General features: G+C 55.6%; 2 protein-coding genes across 2 annotated transcripts in view; one reads left to right on the forward strand and one right to left on the reverse strand.

Annotated features, from left to right (window-relative positions):
* The window catches only part of ZFYVE28 (zinc finger FYVE-type containing 28), a 160,415-nt gene extending 150,410 nt beyond the window's left edge, over positions 1-10,005 (reverse strand). Inside the window, exon 1 of the mRNA XM_064365336.1 lies at positions 9,966-10,005. Coding sequence (XP_064221406.1) covers positions 9,966-10,004 — 39 coding nt within the window. The 5' untranslated portion in view covers position 10,005. The remainder of the gene's footprint in view (positions 1-9,965) is intronic.
* Positions 10,006-10,649: 644 nt separating this feature from the next.
* CFAP99 (cilia and flagella associated protein 99) overlaps positions 10,650-15,773 on the forward strand; it is a 44,668-nt gene continuing 39,544 nt past the window's right edge. The window contains exon 1 of the mRNA XM_012466901.2: positions 10,650-10,787. The gene's annotated coding sequence lies outside the window, so the exon portion shown is untranslated. The remainder of the gene's footprint in view (positions 10,788-15,773) is intronic.

Below are 15,773 nucleotides of genomic sequence, written 5' to 3' on the forward strand. Positions count from 1 at the left end.
TCACCTAGATGATAAAGCCCTCCCAGATGAAGCTGCACCCAGTGAAGCCCCGCCCAGATAAAGCCCCCCTAGATGAGCCCTGCCCAGGTAAGCCCACCTAGATGATGAAGCCCTGCCCAGATAAAGCTACACCCAGGTGAAGCCCCGCACAGATGAAGCCCCGCCCAGTTGTAGCCCTATCCAGATGAGCTCTGCCCAGGTAAGCCTGCCTAGGTGATGAAGCCCTGCCCTGATAAAGCTACACCCAGGTGAAGACCCGCCCAGATGAAGCTCTGCCCAGGTGAAGCCCCGCCCAGATGAAGCCCTCCCCCAGATGAGCCCTGCCCAGGTAAACCCACCTAGATGATGAAGCCCTGCCCAGATAAAGCTACACCCAGGTGAAGCCCCGCCCAGATGAAGCCCTGCCCAGGTGAAGCCGCGTCCAGATGAATCCTCCCCGACCCCGCCGCCGATGAGCCCTGCCCAGGTAAGCCCACCTAGATGATGAAGCCCTGCCCAGATAAAGCTACACCCAGGTGAAGCCCCGCCCAGATGAAGCCCTGCCAAGGTGAAGCCCCGTCCAGATGAAGCCCCCCCAGATGAGCTCTGCCCGGGTAAGCCCACCTAGATGATGAAGCCCCGCACAGATGAAGCCCTGCCCAGGTGAAGCCCCGCCCAGATGAAGCCCCGCCCAGATGAAGCCCTGCCCAGATGAAGCCCCGCCCAGATGAAGCCCCCCCCCCAGATGAGCCCTGCCCGGGTAAGCCCACCTAGATGATGAAGCCCCGCACAGACAAAGCTACACCCAGATGAAGCCCCGCCCAGATGAAGCCCTGCCCAGTTGCAGCCCTATCCAATGGCCCCACCCAGCGAGCCCTGCCCATATAAGCCCCACCTAGATGAAGCCACACCCAGATGAGCCCCGCCCCACGGGCTGATCCACCCAATCCTGACTGGGGCAGCAGTGATGGTTTGAAGCTCTCAGTTCTGGCTGGTTTCTAAGTAGACCCTCCCAGGCTCTCAGCTTTAGGTTTTAGTTTCCTTTTATTTCTGGCACTAGGGGTTATGACCTCTCTCCTGCCAGCTCCGTACTTTTAAAAGTGTTTTAGTGACTTTATCCAGCATTCCTGGGCACCTCGCAGTGGGAAGGTCTGCCTTTACTCCCCCCAGCCCCCCACCCTCACAGTCCTGGTGGAGTTGCATGGGCACCAAAAGCACTGTCTAAACCCCAACTCCTGCACCCCACCCCCACCCCCAGCTCCTCTCCAGGGCTCCCCATCCCCAAACAGCACCCCTCCCCCACCCAGGCCCCACCCCCACCAGGCCCAGGTCCATCCACTTTCTCCATCCAGAGTCACCTGCTGCCATCCTCTCGCTGGAATCCCCGCCACCAGCCAGTCCCAGCTTCCAGCCTTATCTCTCCCACAGCAGGCCTGGAAAGACCCCGCAAACAGCAGCCCGGACCCCAGCATGCCCCCCACCTTCCTTGACTGTGACCCATCCCCAGATGACCTCCCAGCCCCCCTTTGCAGTGATTCCACCATGTCCCCTGTGCTCCAAGTGCACAGAGCCTTTCGGGCTCCCCGACCCACACCCCCTTCCATTCACATCTCAGCAGCCCCCTTACCCCTCCCCTGGCTGCTGTCTGTCCCTCGGACCCCTGGCTCAGGCAAGGCCCACATGACCTGACAGCCTTGAAGCTTCCCACTGGGCAGCCTTGCCAGCGCTGTGAGAAGGCTGAGTCCAGTGCACCCACGGTGGGGTAGGGGGACTCACCCCTGTAGGCAGCTCTGTGGGAGGAGGTCGGTCAGAGAAATTTGTCAGAACTACCCAACTGCGATCAATCCCAGACCCAGAGCGCCTGCACGCTGTCTTCTGGAAGCCCCAGGACAAAGGCTGGCAGCAGCCCAGGGTGGGAGGAGAGGCTGGGCTGGGACCTGAGGATCCATCTTCGGAGGCCAGGAAGATGCCACAGCCAGGTGACCGCAGTCAGCTGGCCGGGCTGGCAGGGTGCTTTCCAAAGCCCCCAGGTCAGCTGCCTACACCAGGAAGCCAAACCCAAGAACCGTGGCCCTGGACCTATTTTTTTACTCAGGGGCAAAACACCTTTTCTCTTGATTATCTGTTAACCTCAAAAAGTGCTACAGTTCCTTTTTTTTAATTGAGGTGAAATCCACACAACATACAATTGGCCGTCTTAAAGGGTACAATTCAATGCCATTACTGCATTCACAATGCTGCCCACCCATCGCCTCTCTCTGCGTCAAAACCCTCTCATCTCCCCAAAAGGAAACCCCACGCCCTTTAAGTAATCACTCCCCATTTCCACTTCCACTCTCCAGCCCCTGGCCACCCACCTGCTTTCTGTCTCAATGGATCTGTCTCTTCTGGACATCTCATAGGAATGGAATCATACAAGATGCAGCCTTTCACGACTGGCTTCTTTCAGTTAGCACACTGTCTTCCAGGCTCATGGCTGTGGCTTGCATCCTCCCTTTCTAATGCTAATGCCATGCCAGGGTGCAGAGGGACCACCTTTATCTCTTCTTCCTTCAATGGACGTTCGAGTTGTTTCCCCCTTTTGGCGATTATGTATGGACCTGCTATGAACACGAGTGTACAATTTTTTTTTTTTTTTGAGACAGAGTCTCACTCTGTGGCCCAGGCTGGAGTGCAGTGGCGCAATCTTGGCTCACCGCAATCTCCACCTCCCAGGCTCAAATAATTCTCCTGCCTCAGCCTCTGGAGTAGCTGGGACTACAGGTGAGTGCCATCATGCCCAGTTCATTTTTTTTTTAATGTATTTTTAGTAGAGACGGGTTTCACTGTGTTAGCCAGGATGGTCTCTATCTCCTGACCTTGTGATCCACCCGCCTTGGCCTCCCAAAGTGCTGGGATTATAGATGCAAGCCGCCACACCCGGCCAAGTGTACAATTCTTAAATGTATCTGACATTTAAGTAGTTGATTCTGCTTTTAGGTGTTTTTTGTAATTGCAATAGCCCTAAAAATAATTGGAAACATTCTCAAAAACTGAAATCCAAAGAGAAAAACATTGCCCTAAGGACACCACCCTAAATTGGGTGTGCTAGCCCAGTCTCCCCAAGAAGCCAGTGTAAAATACCACCCTATCTGGTGGGGGAGACCTGGGGCAGGACAGCCACGGCAGAGACTGAGAGCCAGCCATGCAGTTTAGACCCACGCTCCTTGGCCACGGAGGGGCCCCAGTTGATGTGCCCCCTATACCCCCTGCCTCCCTCCAGCAGGAAAACAATGAGAAACGGAACGACTTCAAAATACTTACTGTAAGAAGGAAAAAAATCATTCCATTCATCTTATCCAACTATTCTACATAAATTACCATAACATGAAATGTTCTATTCTACTTCTGCTTAATCTATTCAGATCAGTAAAAAAAAATCCATTCACTTTTGTCTTCCTCCTTCAAATCCTTCACTTGCCCATCTATATCTGTTTTTCTGCAATCCAGCTGAGAAAAGCACAAAAGTAATCATTTCACCAAACGGGATTCATGTAAAATCCGATGACAGGTACGGTTCCTTCCTGCAGGAAAGGAGATGTCACCTGATACGTACGGGTGCCAGCTCTGGGGTCCCATGGACCTGAGTGTAAACCCCAGCTCTGCTTCCTCCCAGCTGAAGAGGTTCCAGCCAGGTGACTTGTCCTCTCTGAGGCTCCATTTGTAAAACAGGGTGCATCAGCATGGTTTAAACATTAACAAATGGGGGACACAGGCCATGAGAGGACAGCATGAGAGGTCTGGGGGCCAGTCTGACATGGTGAACCCCATTGCTGCCCACACTAGCTGCAGTCAGCCCTGGTCCTGTCAACCACGGAGGAGGCAGGTGCCCACGTGGTGGGCGAGCACATGGCAGCAACTCTACCCTGAGGCGCAGGCAGGGAGCAGAGCGACATCCTTCATCACCATGGGCACCTGTAAATGGACCCACGGGGATGCCTGAGGGGTCTTCAGTCAGGGTCTGTTCCCAGCAACCAAGCACCTGCCACCCACCAGAAAAAGGAGCAGGGGTGGCAGGCCGCTGCTGAGACCCTTTCGCTCACAATGGCCTGGCTGGAGGAACTGGAAGCCGTGACAGCCTCTGGGACTCCAAGAAATACTGACATGAAACCCTAAGTAACTAAATGCTGGTGCTGTGGAAGTCCACGCCCACTTACCCCACCCACTGGTTCTGCCCATATTGACTGGGGTCCTTCATCGAACTACCACTGTGAGTCTTGGGCAGAGATGGTCTCCTCAGATGCGACCAACAATTCCACAGGGCAGGTCCCCCATCCCCACCTGAAAGCTAGGGAAACTGAGGCACGGGTGTGGAAGGGATGAGAATTCCCAGCCAGGCCCTGGAGCAGAAGCCCTGCAGCTCCAATGCTACCTAGACACATGGCCGGCAACCGCTGAAGACAGGAACACAGGGAAAGGGCAGAAACCCACAGCCCTTCAGCATGTATTTCTCTTTGAAGCGTAATCGGCTCAGCATTATTCACCTTTGCACCCAGCACACCCTGTGGCTGCACAAGGCTGTCAACTCAAACAAAACCACAGCCTGGCCCGGCCTCGGCTTACCAGCTCTCAGATGCGCACTTTCACACATTTAGAGCAAGCACATCTGGTACTCTGGGAATTCTTGGTGGCTGAAATCTGCCATTGAAGCCTCCTTAAATTACCCATCTCTCCTCTTAAGGTTGAACGAAATGACCTAAAAACACTCCGCCTGTGAGGCAGGGCGCTGAGGCCCCGGCTTCCCTCCCCGACACGCGCTGCCTGCTCAGTCCACATATCAATTACGCGAAGCCCTTGACTCCCTGCCTCTGACTCGCCCATTTAACAGAAACCATACCAGACATTTCCAGTAAGCGCGCTGCCCTGCCCTGCCCTGCCCTGCCAGGGAAGGAGAGCCCTGAGTGATGACAGTTGGCACAGGGAGTAATGCCTGCCCTCTGTCTGCAGCCCAGTCTCTCAACTGCCCTGCAGATGCCGCTGGCACAGGGCAAGGCGTGTGAGGTCCCACAGTCCCCACAACCACAAACAGAAACCTCAGCAAAGCGCAGGAAATGAGATGTGAGCTCCTGCTAAGAGTCACTTCCTAGGAGACCAGGGAGTGGGTTCTACAAAGCCACCTTAAGAGCAGATGGCCTCTCGGGCTTCATGGCACTGCACTCCCGCTGATCACAGCCTGAGAGCTGATGTGGAAAGGAAGGCTCTCTGGGAGGGGTGGCATGACCTGGACACAGAGGCGGGGAGCCCCAGAACCTTCTGAATTCAGAGAACCCCTTTCGACAGAGAGAGACCGGTGTGTGCGGGGCCAGCCACACCTACTCTGACTCAGCGCTGCCAAGCATCCTCCCAGGACTTCCCGAGCCCCCTCCGTGCCAGGCGCCCACCAGGAGAGGGAGCACTGCTGGGCTCAGCCTGCGCAGCGTCCAGAACATTGACTTTCCAGCAGCTCACCTCGCAGAGAAACGTGCCAGGCCAAGGACAGCCTCCTGCCGCAGCTGAGCACTTAGAGCTGACCAGCTGAAAACCAATCCGTCAGTAGCCTGGCTAGAGTCATAACTCAAATCCCAAGCTCCTGGAGCAGGGTCTGTGCGTGGCATGGAGCACGGACGCAGTGCTGTAGGGACAGCAGTTCACTTCCGAGGTGTCACGTGCTGGTGACCGCCCTCTCACAGCTCCCACTCGTGCCAGACCCCGGCTTCCACCAAGACCCCTCCCACTGCACTCCAAGCCCCAGCTATGTACTTCTGGTGGGTCTCTGTCATCACCTGTCACTCTCAGCCACCAGTGGGGAGCCCTAACCAGAGGGCCAGGCTGCACCTCATCTCTGAACATTGGGACCAAACAGATATACCCAGGCTTCGCCTGGTATATTACCACCGATGGGCAGCTCTCTTCAGGGGCCCGTGACCAGGCGGGCTGGAACCCTGGAAATCCCTGGGTGACTGAGGCTGGGTTAACAGAAGAGCCAAATGGCAGGAGGTCCCATGCTCAGTGCTGCTCAGTCCTAGCAGGTTCCCACAAAACATGCCAGTGGGGTTGGCCCCCAGGCGGACTTTACCAAGACCAAAGCGTTCTTCTTTTAAAAAGCACACACTCCCAGCACGTAACAAAGGCCATGTCATCGCTAATCTGGGCCTGGAATGTTTAAAGGAAGTTGCCAAATACACATGACTCAGTAAGGCAGATTTATAAGGAATGTTCCCCTCAAAGAGGTGGGACAAGAAAGGCTAAGAAGCCCCCACTCTGAGGATGGTCTGGGGGTGCAGACAAGCAAGCTGTTCTCAGGGTACATGGTTGGGCATGGTAACCAGCCACCAGGGAACTACCCCATCCACCTGGCCAGCATAACCCACTGAGGGTCACTTCCTCCTCAAAGATGGAATACACATGTTCATCCTGGTGATTATTAATATGCTCTTTGGTGATGGCCGGGAAAGCTCGGCCGGGTCCAGGTAAGGGTCTGGGTCCCTCTCCCCCTTGCAGGGAGTTCTCACCTCCTAGTGACCAGGAACCTCCAGCCAGGTCACTCAATAGAAAGTCATAACCAAGCAAGAAACAGAGCACTGAGACTTTTGTTTCAAATGCAGACACCAACTATGCCAAAATGGTTCGCCTTTCTAAAGCATCAACTCTCTTGGAAACACTTTAGCTAAAGAAAAACAAAAAAGTATTTCACCAACATCAACACAGCAGGACAAACTGACAGGTTTTTCTGCACCGTCCCAGGTAATGTTCAAAGTCAGGATAATACTTACACGATCCCAGTACTTTACATCGAGAAAAATCATACTGGTGTTTAAAAGACTGATTAAAGATAGTGAATAGAAATATAATTTGCAAATGTCATTTTAATGTTAAACTTCTCTATTATTCATCAGGCATTCCTTTATTCAACTTAGGTAGCTAATACTGTAGCTAATTTTTATTCAGATATTAAAATCTGTGTCACACAGGAATATTTTGAAGTATTTCCAACTGCTTCTTGGAACTATAAGACCAGTGAATAATATTTTCATTTCAGAATATTTTCCACCATATTGTAATGAAAAAGAAGCTCAGTGTTGGCCAGGCACAATGGCTCACACCTGTAACCCCAGCACTTGGGGAGGCTGAGGCAGGAGGATTGCTTGAGGCCAGGAATTTGAGGCCAGCCTGGGCAACATAGTGAGACCCTCTCTCCACAAACACACACACACATACATACACACATTAAAAAACATAAAAATCTCAGTGTGCAATTTTAAACCAAAGCAGGAATTCAATTAAAAATGCAGTTTGAATTGTACATCTATCTAAATACAAAGTGGGAAAAAACATTCCCGAGTGCAGGCAACAGCCTCCCCCAGACGCATCCTCCCACAGCTAACGGTTAACACTTCAGCTCTTCCAGCCCAGAGTCTTCCCGGGACTGACTTGGTGCTTCTTTGTGCCAACATGTGTTAAATTAGACAGGAAGGAGAAGCATAAAATTCAATTCATAGTCCAAGGCAAGAATCTGAGCTTTGGTTTGAAAACTGAAAAGCTCTGGGGTGACATAACACACTCCAACCCTTCAGACAATCAACATATTTAACTCCAAGGACAGATCTCAAAGAAGAGACAGCCGAAGTACAGACTGCCCACAGGGCACCAGCTCCCAGAAAATGCCATGGCCAGAGGGAGATCTGAGATGGAGATCTATCTCCAGTCCAGAGCTCAGAGCTAGTACCACACAGCCTGCCAGGAAAAGACAACCAGAAAAAGGAGAGGTGCAGATGAACCCTGCTCCCTCCCGTCCCCGAAGCACACAGCCCGGCTGATCTCTGGGATCAGCTGATTCACTGGCTGTGCCTCTTGGTGCCAGGCGGCTGCCTGCTGAAGAGGAAATGTTAGGAACACAATTCCTAATTCTTGGGACAACCTCTAATATCATGTTCCACCTCTAAAGTGTCTTCCTAAACGGAAACAGACAAGGCCACTCTGAAATTATTCAGCTTCTCATGAAACACAGTCTAGTACTATTTTTCCTTCCTTTTCAACACGGTAAGAAGGGCGATCCCCCAAATGCGGCCTCTTCCGCAGCCACGTCTTGAGGGGCATCCCCTGATGTCCCAGCAAGTGCTTTCGGCAACACCAGAATGTCACTTAAGACCTGAGAACATTTCTCCAACTGCCTCCCGCCATTTGTCACAGAAAATAATGCTGCTGCACGCCCCCAAAACGCCGTTTCACAAGCGGACTTGGGTTTCTGTAACTGGTGAGGAAGAGTCACTGGAATCAAACGCCACTCCTCATACAGCTGTCCAGAGCCGAGGCCACCGCCCTCCCCTGGCAGAGGTTCCTGGGTGCCGCAGGCAGGACTCAGAGGGGCTCGGCAGGGCTGCAAAGGGTAGGCTGGGCGCCGAAGGCAGAGGCGCAGCCCCAAACCACACCCAGCGCCGGAAAGCGCGAGGCTCCGGACCAACCCTTAAGAAGTCGCTGCTAGAACAGGGAGGTGGGGAGCAGGGAGCGCTGCCACAACAGGCACCGGGAGCCCTGAGTTCCACGCCCCCCAACCCCCGCAATCCGCTCCGGGCCAGGCCGAGGCCGAGCAAGGGGCGCCCCAGGTACCGAAAGCCCTCAACCCAACACTCCTGCAGTGCCAAGCAGGATCCCCCAACCTCAAAGGCTGTGAAGCGCGCGCCAAACCTCCGTGCTCATCTTCCAAACCCACCTCCCGCCTCCTGGAATGGGCGCTCGAGAGGCGAGGATTTCAGGAGACCCCCCCACCACCGTGACAGATCCCCCACGGTGGAGGCGGCGGCCGGGGGGACGCGGGACCAGGACAGGCGGTGAGCGGAGGGAGGAGGGGTAGGTCGGCAACACGGTGGCCTCCGACAACCAAGCTGCCCGGCCGGACGCAGCGCTGGCCCTACTCCCGCCCTTGGTCGCCACAGTGACCCCACCCGAGCCGTGCCCTCCCCCAAGATCTCAGGGTCCGCCCTCCCCGCTGCGCCGGCCCGGGGGTGCCACCCTCGGACCCCCAGATGCGCCCTGGACCCAGCGCCGGGATCCCGAACACCGCTGTGCCTCGACCCCGCGCCGAGAGCGCCCGGCCCTGCCCCGGCTGCAGCGGACACGAGCCCCAGGCGGGCTGCAGGGACGCAGCGCCTGCAGTGCGACTGGCGCAGCCGCCCGAACCCCGACCTCGCGGCGCTAGGAGGGGCGCGGGCGCCCGCTGGGGAGCCGCACTTCCCGCCCCGCCGAGGCTGCTGGGCACGGGCGCACTAGTCCCGAGGGCCGGGCGGAGGACCTGTCCCCGATTCCCGAGGACGAGGGTGGGGAAGGGACGAGATGGGGTCAAGGGCGGGGACGCGAACTGGGGCGAGGTGCGGATCCGTCCTGGTTCGGGAAGGGAGGCCGCTGGCAGTGCCATCAGGATCGTCTCTGGACACGCAAGGACGGGTCTGCCCTGGACCCGGGGATTGGGAAACCAGGGTTCTCGCAGAACCTGGGGAAGTGGGGAGAGGGTTTGTTCTGGAGTGCGGAGGGAGGTCCATTCCCGGCCCAGGACGATGCGGGTGGGGGCAGGAGTGGAATGAGGGGGCGTCCCTGGTGTAGGGAGGGAGAAGTAGTAGGGGGTCGGCTCCCGGCTAGGGACAACGAGGTGCAGCAGGGGACCGTCCAGGACCGGGATGAGGAGGGAGAGGGGCCGTTGTGGGGGAGGGAAAGTGCGCCCCGGCCCGAGAGGAGGAGCAGGACGGTCAGTCGTGGCCCCGGGCTTAGGAAGCGGGGAGGGGTTCGGATCCGCCCCAGGGACAGGGCGGGGAAGGTCTGTCCAAGTCGCAGAGAGGAGGGAAGGAAGTCGGCGGTGGGGGAAGAGGCTGGCCACTGACAGGCAAAGGGGGTCCGTCTCGGAGGGCGGACGGGCGGTCCTGGGGAGGGCAGAGGCCGCGGCGCGGGGGGCGTCCGGCCCGAGCGGGGCCGCTCACCTTCGGTTTGTAGAGCCACTTTCGGAACCTGTTCATCATCGCCGCGGCGGCCCTGGCCGGGCTCTGGGAGGCCCTCGCCCTCCGCAGCGCTGCGCCCCGGCCCGGCTGCGGCGCGGGGCGGACGCGGAGGCACGGCCGGGGTCCCCGCGCAGTCGCGGGGCGGCTGGGGGAGCGGAGCCGGGAGCGCCGAGCGGGCGGCGGGCAGGTGCGCAGGGCGGGCGCGTGGGGCAGGTGCGCGGCCCTGAGGATGCTCTGCGAGCGGCGCGCCGGAGGACCCTCAGACCCGGGAGCGGGCGCTCGGCGCGGGGACCGACGCGGGCACGGGGGCGCGCGGCTCCTCGCCGCTCACTGACACCCGGCGCTCCGCCGGTCACGGCCGTCCCGCGCCGCACATGCGCCTAGGACGCCGCGAGCCCCGGGCCCACCGCGAGCTGCGGGCGGGGCAGGCGGGGCGGAGGCGGCCCAATCCCCGCGCCCGCGCCGCACCCCGCCCGAGGCGCGCTCCCTGCCGGCGGGGCGACCCGCCGCGCCCGGGGGAACCAAGAAACTACAAGTCCCGAAGGGCATAGTGGGGAGGTGGCGCCCGGGGCTTGGCGTCCCGGACCGCGCCGCGGCGCTGTGCATTGTGGGGGTTGTAGTCCACCCGACGGCGCCGGAGCGTGCAGCCGGTTGCTAGGTGACGACGCCAAACAGCCGCCGCGTCCTACCTACCAGGAGCAGCCCGGCGACTACAGCCAACCCCTTCGCCCCCGCTGGCGGAGGAAGCTGCGGCGGCGGCAGGTGGCGGCGGCAGGAGGGCTCGGCGGTCCGGAGGCCCGCGAGGTACGGGGGCGGGACAGGTGCGGGGCTTCGCGCCGCCGACTTCCTTGACCCGCCGGTCGGTTCCCTCTCGCTCGCTGCTCATCTTGCTTCCTCCAAACACCTTTTCGGTCTTCTTCCCAGCTCCCCGATGATAGTGAACGGTGCCTTTTTTTTTTAATCGCCACTATCAGCGGTGCGTTCTAAAATGATACTCTCCCGCCCTCCCTACTCCCCGTAATGGTGCCCTAATTTGTACCTTAAAATGCTCGCCTCAATCTGAGTACCTGCTCTGTGTCAAGCAGCGAGCTAAAAACCCACAGGTGGCCTCACTTAGACTTCGCATCGACAGCCGAAGAAACAGGCACAGCGCCCGGCGTGCCCTGGCTGTGGGGGCCGCATCCAGATCGCGGCGGGTCGGGGTCGGCCTCACCCCACAGCGCTGCTCTTTTCCCGGCCGCACCAGCGCCACGTGTCTGCCTAGTTGTGAAACGTGCAGGTGTGAGACACGGGAGACGGAAGTCATGCCCTCCTCGGTTCAGAATCGAGAAGTGTGACCTGTTCCTACTTGTCCTCACTGGCCAGGGCCGGGTACTCAGAAAGGTCCGTGGACTCCATGACCGCTCTGGGCAATGTGAGCCCAGGCGCGCTGACATCTGAGATTTCTCTTGTGGGGGGCAGGGGTCCATGTTCATTTTTGAATAACGGGTTGATTTTCCCTGCTCTCGTCTTCCTAGAACGCAGTCGGCCCTCTGAAGTGTAAAACCCCTCTGGAGTTGCCTCTTATCTCCAATTCCTTCCCACCTGTTCTTTCTGGAACCTGCTCCAGAGTTTCACTCAATCACTTCTCTGAAGCTCTTTATCAAAGTCATCCTTGACCATGATGTTGCAAAATCCAGTGATCGGGGGTCAACACTCATGTCTTCCTTGAACTGTCAGCAGCGGGTGACCCAGCCGACTTGCTTGCCTAGAACAGATCACACTGTCCACTTCCCCTCCTCGCCCCGGCCACTCCTGCTTCATCTCCTCGGCTGGGTGCCTCCTCTGCTCACCTGCCTCCCCCGACTGGAGACCCTGGGCTCAGTCCTTGGACGCTATCCACGCCCTCCCTGGGGGATTTCCTACAGTCACTTGGTTTTATAAACAAGCATTTTCTCCCAAACTTCTCAAAACCTCCATCTCTAGCTTCAACCCTGAAACTCCAGACCTGTTTACCTGCTCTTCACCATTTGGACGTCTGACAAATCCTCTCAAACGTAACGTGTCCCTAACTGCACTCTCAATCTTCCCCCCACAAAACCTGCTGCTCCCAAAGCCATCGTTTCTTCAGCACAGGATCCGGAGTAGACACTTGATAAGCTTGTCCACCGAGTGAACGGCTATCCTCTGCGGGTCTATCCTTGGCCAACTCCAAAGCCTGGAGCAGCTGTATCTGTCCAGAGGCTTCCTTTATCATTCGAAATTGTGCATGGATGAAGGCTGACCTCGGGGAAGTGGGGTATCAGTTAGATTTAGCTGAATGTATTGAAAAATCCTAACATCACAGTGACCTAAACAAGAAGATTACTCATTTTTATAAAAGAGGCCCATGGAGAGGCAATCCTGGCTGGTATGGCAGCCCCAGAGCCCTCAAGGATCAGCTTTTCTGGCTGCCATTCACAACATTTCCTCATGATCCAGGATGGCTGCCCACATTCCTGCCATCACCTCAGCCCAGGTACCAGTTGCAAAAGAGAAGATGGATATGCCCCTCTCTTTCAGGGAGACTTTCCAGAAGTCAGATAGCTTTCCATTTCTTGAAGGTGGGAGAACTTAGCCACACAACCATGCCCTAGCTGCCAGGGAGGCTGGGAAACACTATCTTTCAGTTGAGCAGAAGTAGACTCAGCTAAAAATCAGAGTCTTCTAATTTGGGAGGAAAGGGAGAGTGGAGATTGAAAGGCAACCACCAAAACCTGCCACACATGGCTGTGTTTAAGCACAAGTCATAGGGGCATGACTTGGCAGCAACCCTTAGGAGACTGGATTTCATCAGAAGAAAAGACTATATTTTAATTAACACACATTTGAGATCTTACATAAATGAGGTCTCTTCTAGTGGTTGAGAGTGTTGAAGTGTTTTGTGTCTGATGGAATTTAAACCTCCTCATATCATCCCATTTGTGTCTATAAAAAATTTCATAAGAGAAGCTGTAGTCCAGCTCACCTTTTTTTATTATTTGAAATGGAGTCTTGCTCTGTCGCCCAGGCTGGAGTGCAGGGGCGCGATCTTGGCTTACTCCAACCTCCACCTCCCCGGTTCAAGCAATTCTCTGCCTCAGCCTTTCAAGTAGCTGAGATTACAGGTGCCCGCCACCACGCCCAGGTAATTTTTGTATTTTTAGTAGAGACGGGGTTTCGCCACCTTGGCCAAGCTGGTCTTGAACTCCTGACCTCATGATCCACCGGCCTCAGCCTCCCAAAGTGCTGGGATTACAGGCATGAGCCACCTCACCTGGCCTAGTTCGGCCCATCATTAAATTTGCCTTAAATATAAGATAGTCAAGTCTCAATCAATGGAGTTAATATCAATATGAGAAAAAAATCATTAAACTTGGGAATTAAATCCCACTTCCCCATAGATGGTTCTTTATCATTATTATTTTTATCATTATTTTTTTTTTAGAGACGGGGTCTTGCTATGTAGCCCAGGCTGGAGTGCGGTGGCTATTCACAGGCACAATCCCACTATTGATCAGCACAGGAGTTTTGACCTTCTCCGTTTCCGACCTGGGCCGGTTCACCCCTCCTTAGGCAACCTGGTGGTCCCCCACTCCCGGGAGGTCACTATATTGATGCCGAACTTAGTGAGGACACCTGATTGACGTAGCACACTACAGCATAGAACTCCTGGGCCCAAGCGATCCTCCCACCTCAGCCTCCCGAGTAGCTGGGACTACAGGCACATGCCACCTCGCCCAGTGGTTCTTCATTATTAAAATAAAGCTGAACTTTGGGAGGCTTGAGTGGGAGGATCGCTTGAGGCTGGGAGTTCAAGACCAGCCTGGGCAACATAGTAAGATCCCCGTCTCTACAAAAATAAGTTAAATACAAAATTAGCCAGGCATGGAAGGCGTATCTATAGTCCCAGCTACTCAGGAGGCAGAGGCAGAAGGATCACTTGAGCTGCAGTGAGCTATCATCGAGCCACTGCACTCCAGCCTAGGCGATGGAGTGAAACCCTAAATCAGGAAAAAATATATAAAGTTGAGAATTTGAGAATGAATGAATGAATGAACATAGCTGAGATGCTGAAAGCAGACATCAAAACTGGATTTTTTTTTTTTTTTTTTTTTTTGAGACCGAGTCGCACTCTGTCGCACAGGCTGGAGTGCAGTGGCATGATCTCGGCTCACTGCAACCTCACCTCCCAGGTTCAAGGGATTCCCCTTACTCAGCCTCCTAGTAGCCAGGACTACAAGCATGCACCACCACACCCAGCAAATTTTTGTACTTTCAGTAGAGACAGAGTTTCACCATCTTGGCCAGGCTGGTCTTAAACTCCTGACTCCATAATCCACCCACTTTAGCCTCCCAAAGTGCTAGGATTACAGGCGTGAGCCACCTCACCTGGCCAGAACTGGATGACTTTTCCTCCCCAAAGATGTGATTTTTTTGACGAAGTTCTTAGGCCAATTTCAGTGGAATTCAGAATTCAAGCATCTCTTTTCGTTACATCCACCTTCACATACACCTGCTCTGTGCCAGATTCAGGGGTGCAGAAGCCCCGCCCCAGAGACCTTCGGGCCCCACAGTGAACCAGAGTTCCAGGGGCAGTGCAGGACGATTTTTTTGAGTCAGGCTGGACTCCAGAGGGGCTCTTCTCCCCCATCCCCATCTTCAACTTGGTTTGTCCATTTATTCCTTCCAGTTCCTTCCTTCCAGGCGCGCCTGGACCGGGGGGGCAGGCTTGGCACAGCCCTCTCGCTCCTCCTCGACGTGCATCATGGAGGGTGCCTAGGATCAGCCTTTCCCCAGAATGCTGCAGCTCCAGGACAGGGGAGACGGCAGGGAAACAATCCCTCCCACCACACGCACAGACCACCCACTCTCATGCCTGCACCAGCTGCAGGGAGGGGCCCTTTTCCTGGGTGTATACCCAGTTCCTCCAGGCAGAACCATGCCCAGAGCAGATTCGAAAAGGCTGGGGCAAGGGGACCCCATCCCAGGGCAGCCTCACCCACAAGGAGACTAGGAGGCAGGGCAAGAAAAGTCACTCTTTAACATTATTCCTGTAAAAGTAGACTTTTACGTTGCTTATTTATTTATTTTTGAGACAGGATCTCACTGTGTCACCCAAGCTTGAGTGTGGTGGCAGATAGCCCACTGCAGCCCCGACCTCCTGGGCTCGAGGGACGCCCCCCCACCTTAGCCTCCCGAGGAGCTGGGACCACAGGCGAGCCACCACACCTGAGTCATCCTTTAATTTTTTTGTAGAGACAGGGTCTCACTTTGTTGCCCAGGCTGGTCTCCGACTCCTGGGCTCAAGCAGTCCTCCTGCCTCAGCCTCTCAAAGTGTTGGGATTACAGGCATGAGCCATGACGCCTGGCCCCAAAAGCAGATGTTTTATTACTTTTAATGGCAAAAGCTGTGATTACTTTTGCACCAGCCTAATACCTAGGTTCATGCTTTTCCTCACGAGTCCTGGACTGTGGGTGTCATTTTCCTCCATCGTGTTGGCGAGGGTGCCTCTTCCACACGGATATCGCTCATCCTAACAGCTTATCAGGGATGAGGCGGAGGCCTTCAGAGCCCAGCTGGGCCTCAAGGGCCCTCGCAATAGGAAATCTTCCATGGGGACAGGTACCTGGCCCCCAGCCCGAGTGGGCAGCCCCAGTGCAGCATAGGTTTTGTGATCTTATTTACTCATAAATATTATTTCAGCATCTATTATTTCCAATTAAGTGAGACAATCAGACTGAAATCTATTGCACTATAGAATCCATTTAAGTAAAAGTTTTTTAAAGCAG

The sequence above is a fragment of the Aotus nancymaae genome, unplaced genomic scaffold (genome assembly GCF_030222135.1).
Source record: "Aotus nancymaae isolate 86718 unplaced genomic scaffold, 86718_ANA_hifiasm-v0.15.2.pri h1tg000006l, whole genome shotgun sequence".
NCBI classification, from domain to species: Eukaryota; Metazoa; Chordata; class Mammalia; order Primates; family Aotidae; genus Aotus; species Aotus nancymaae.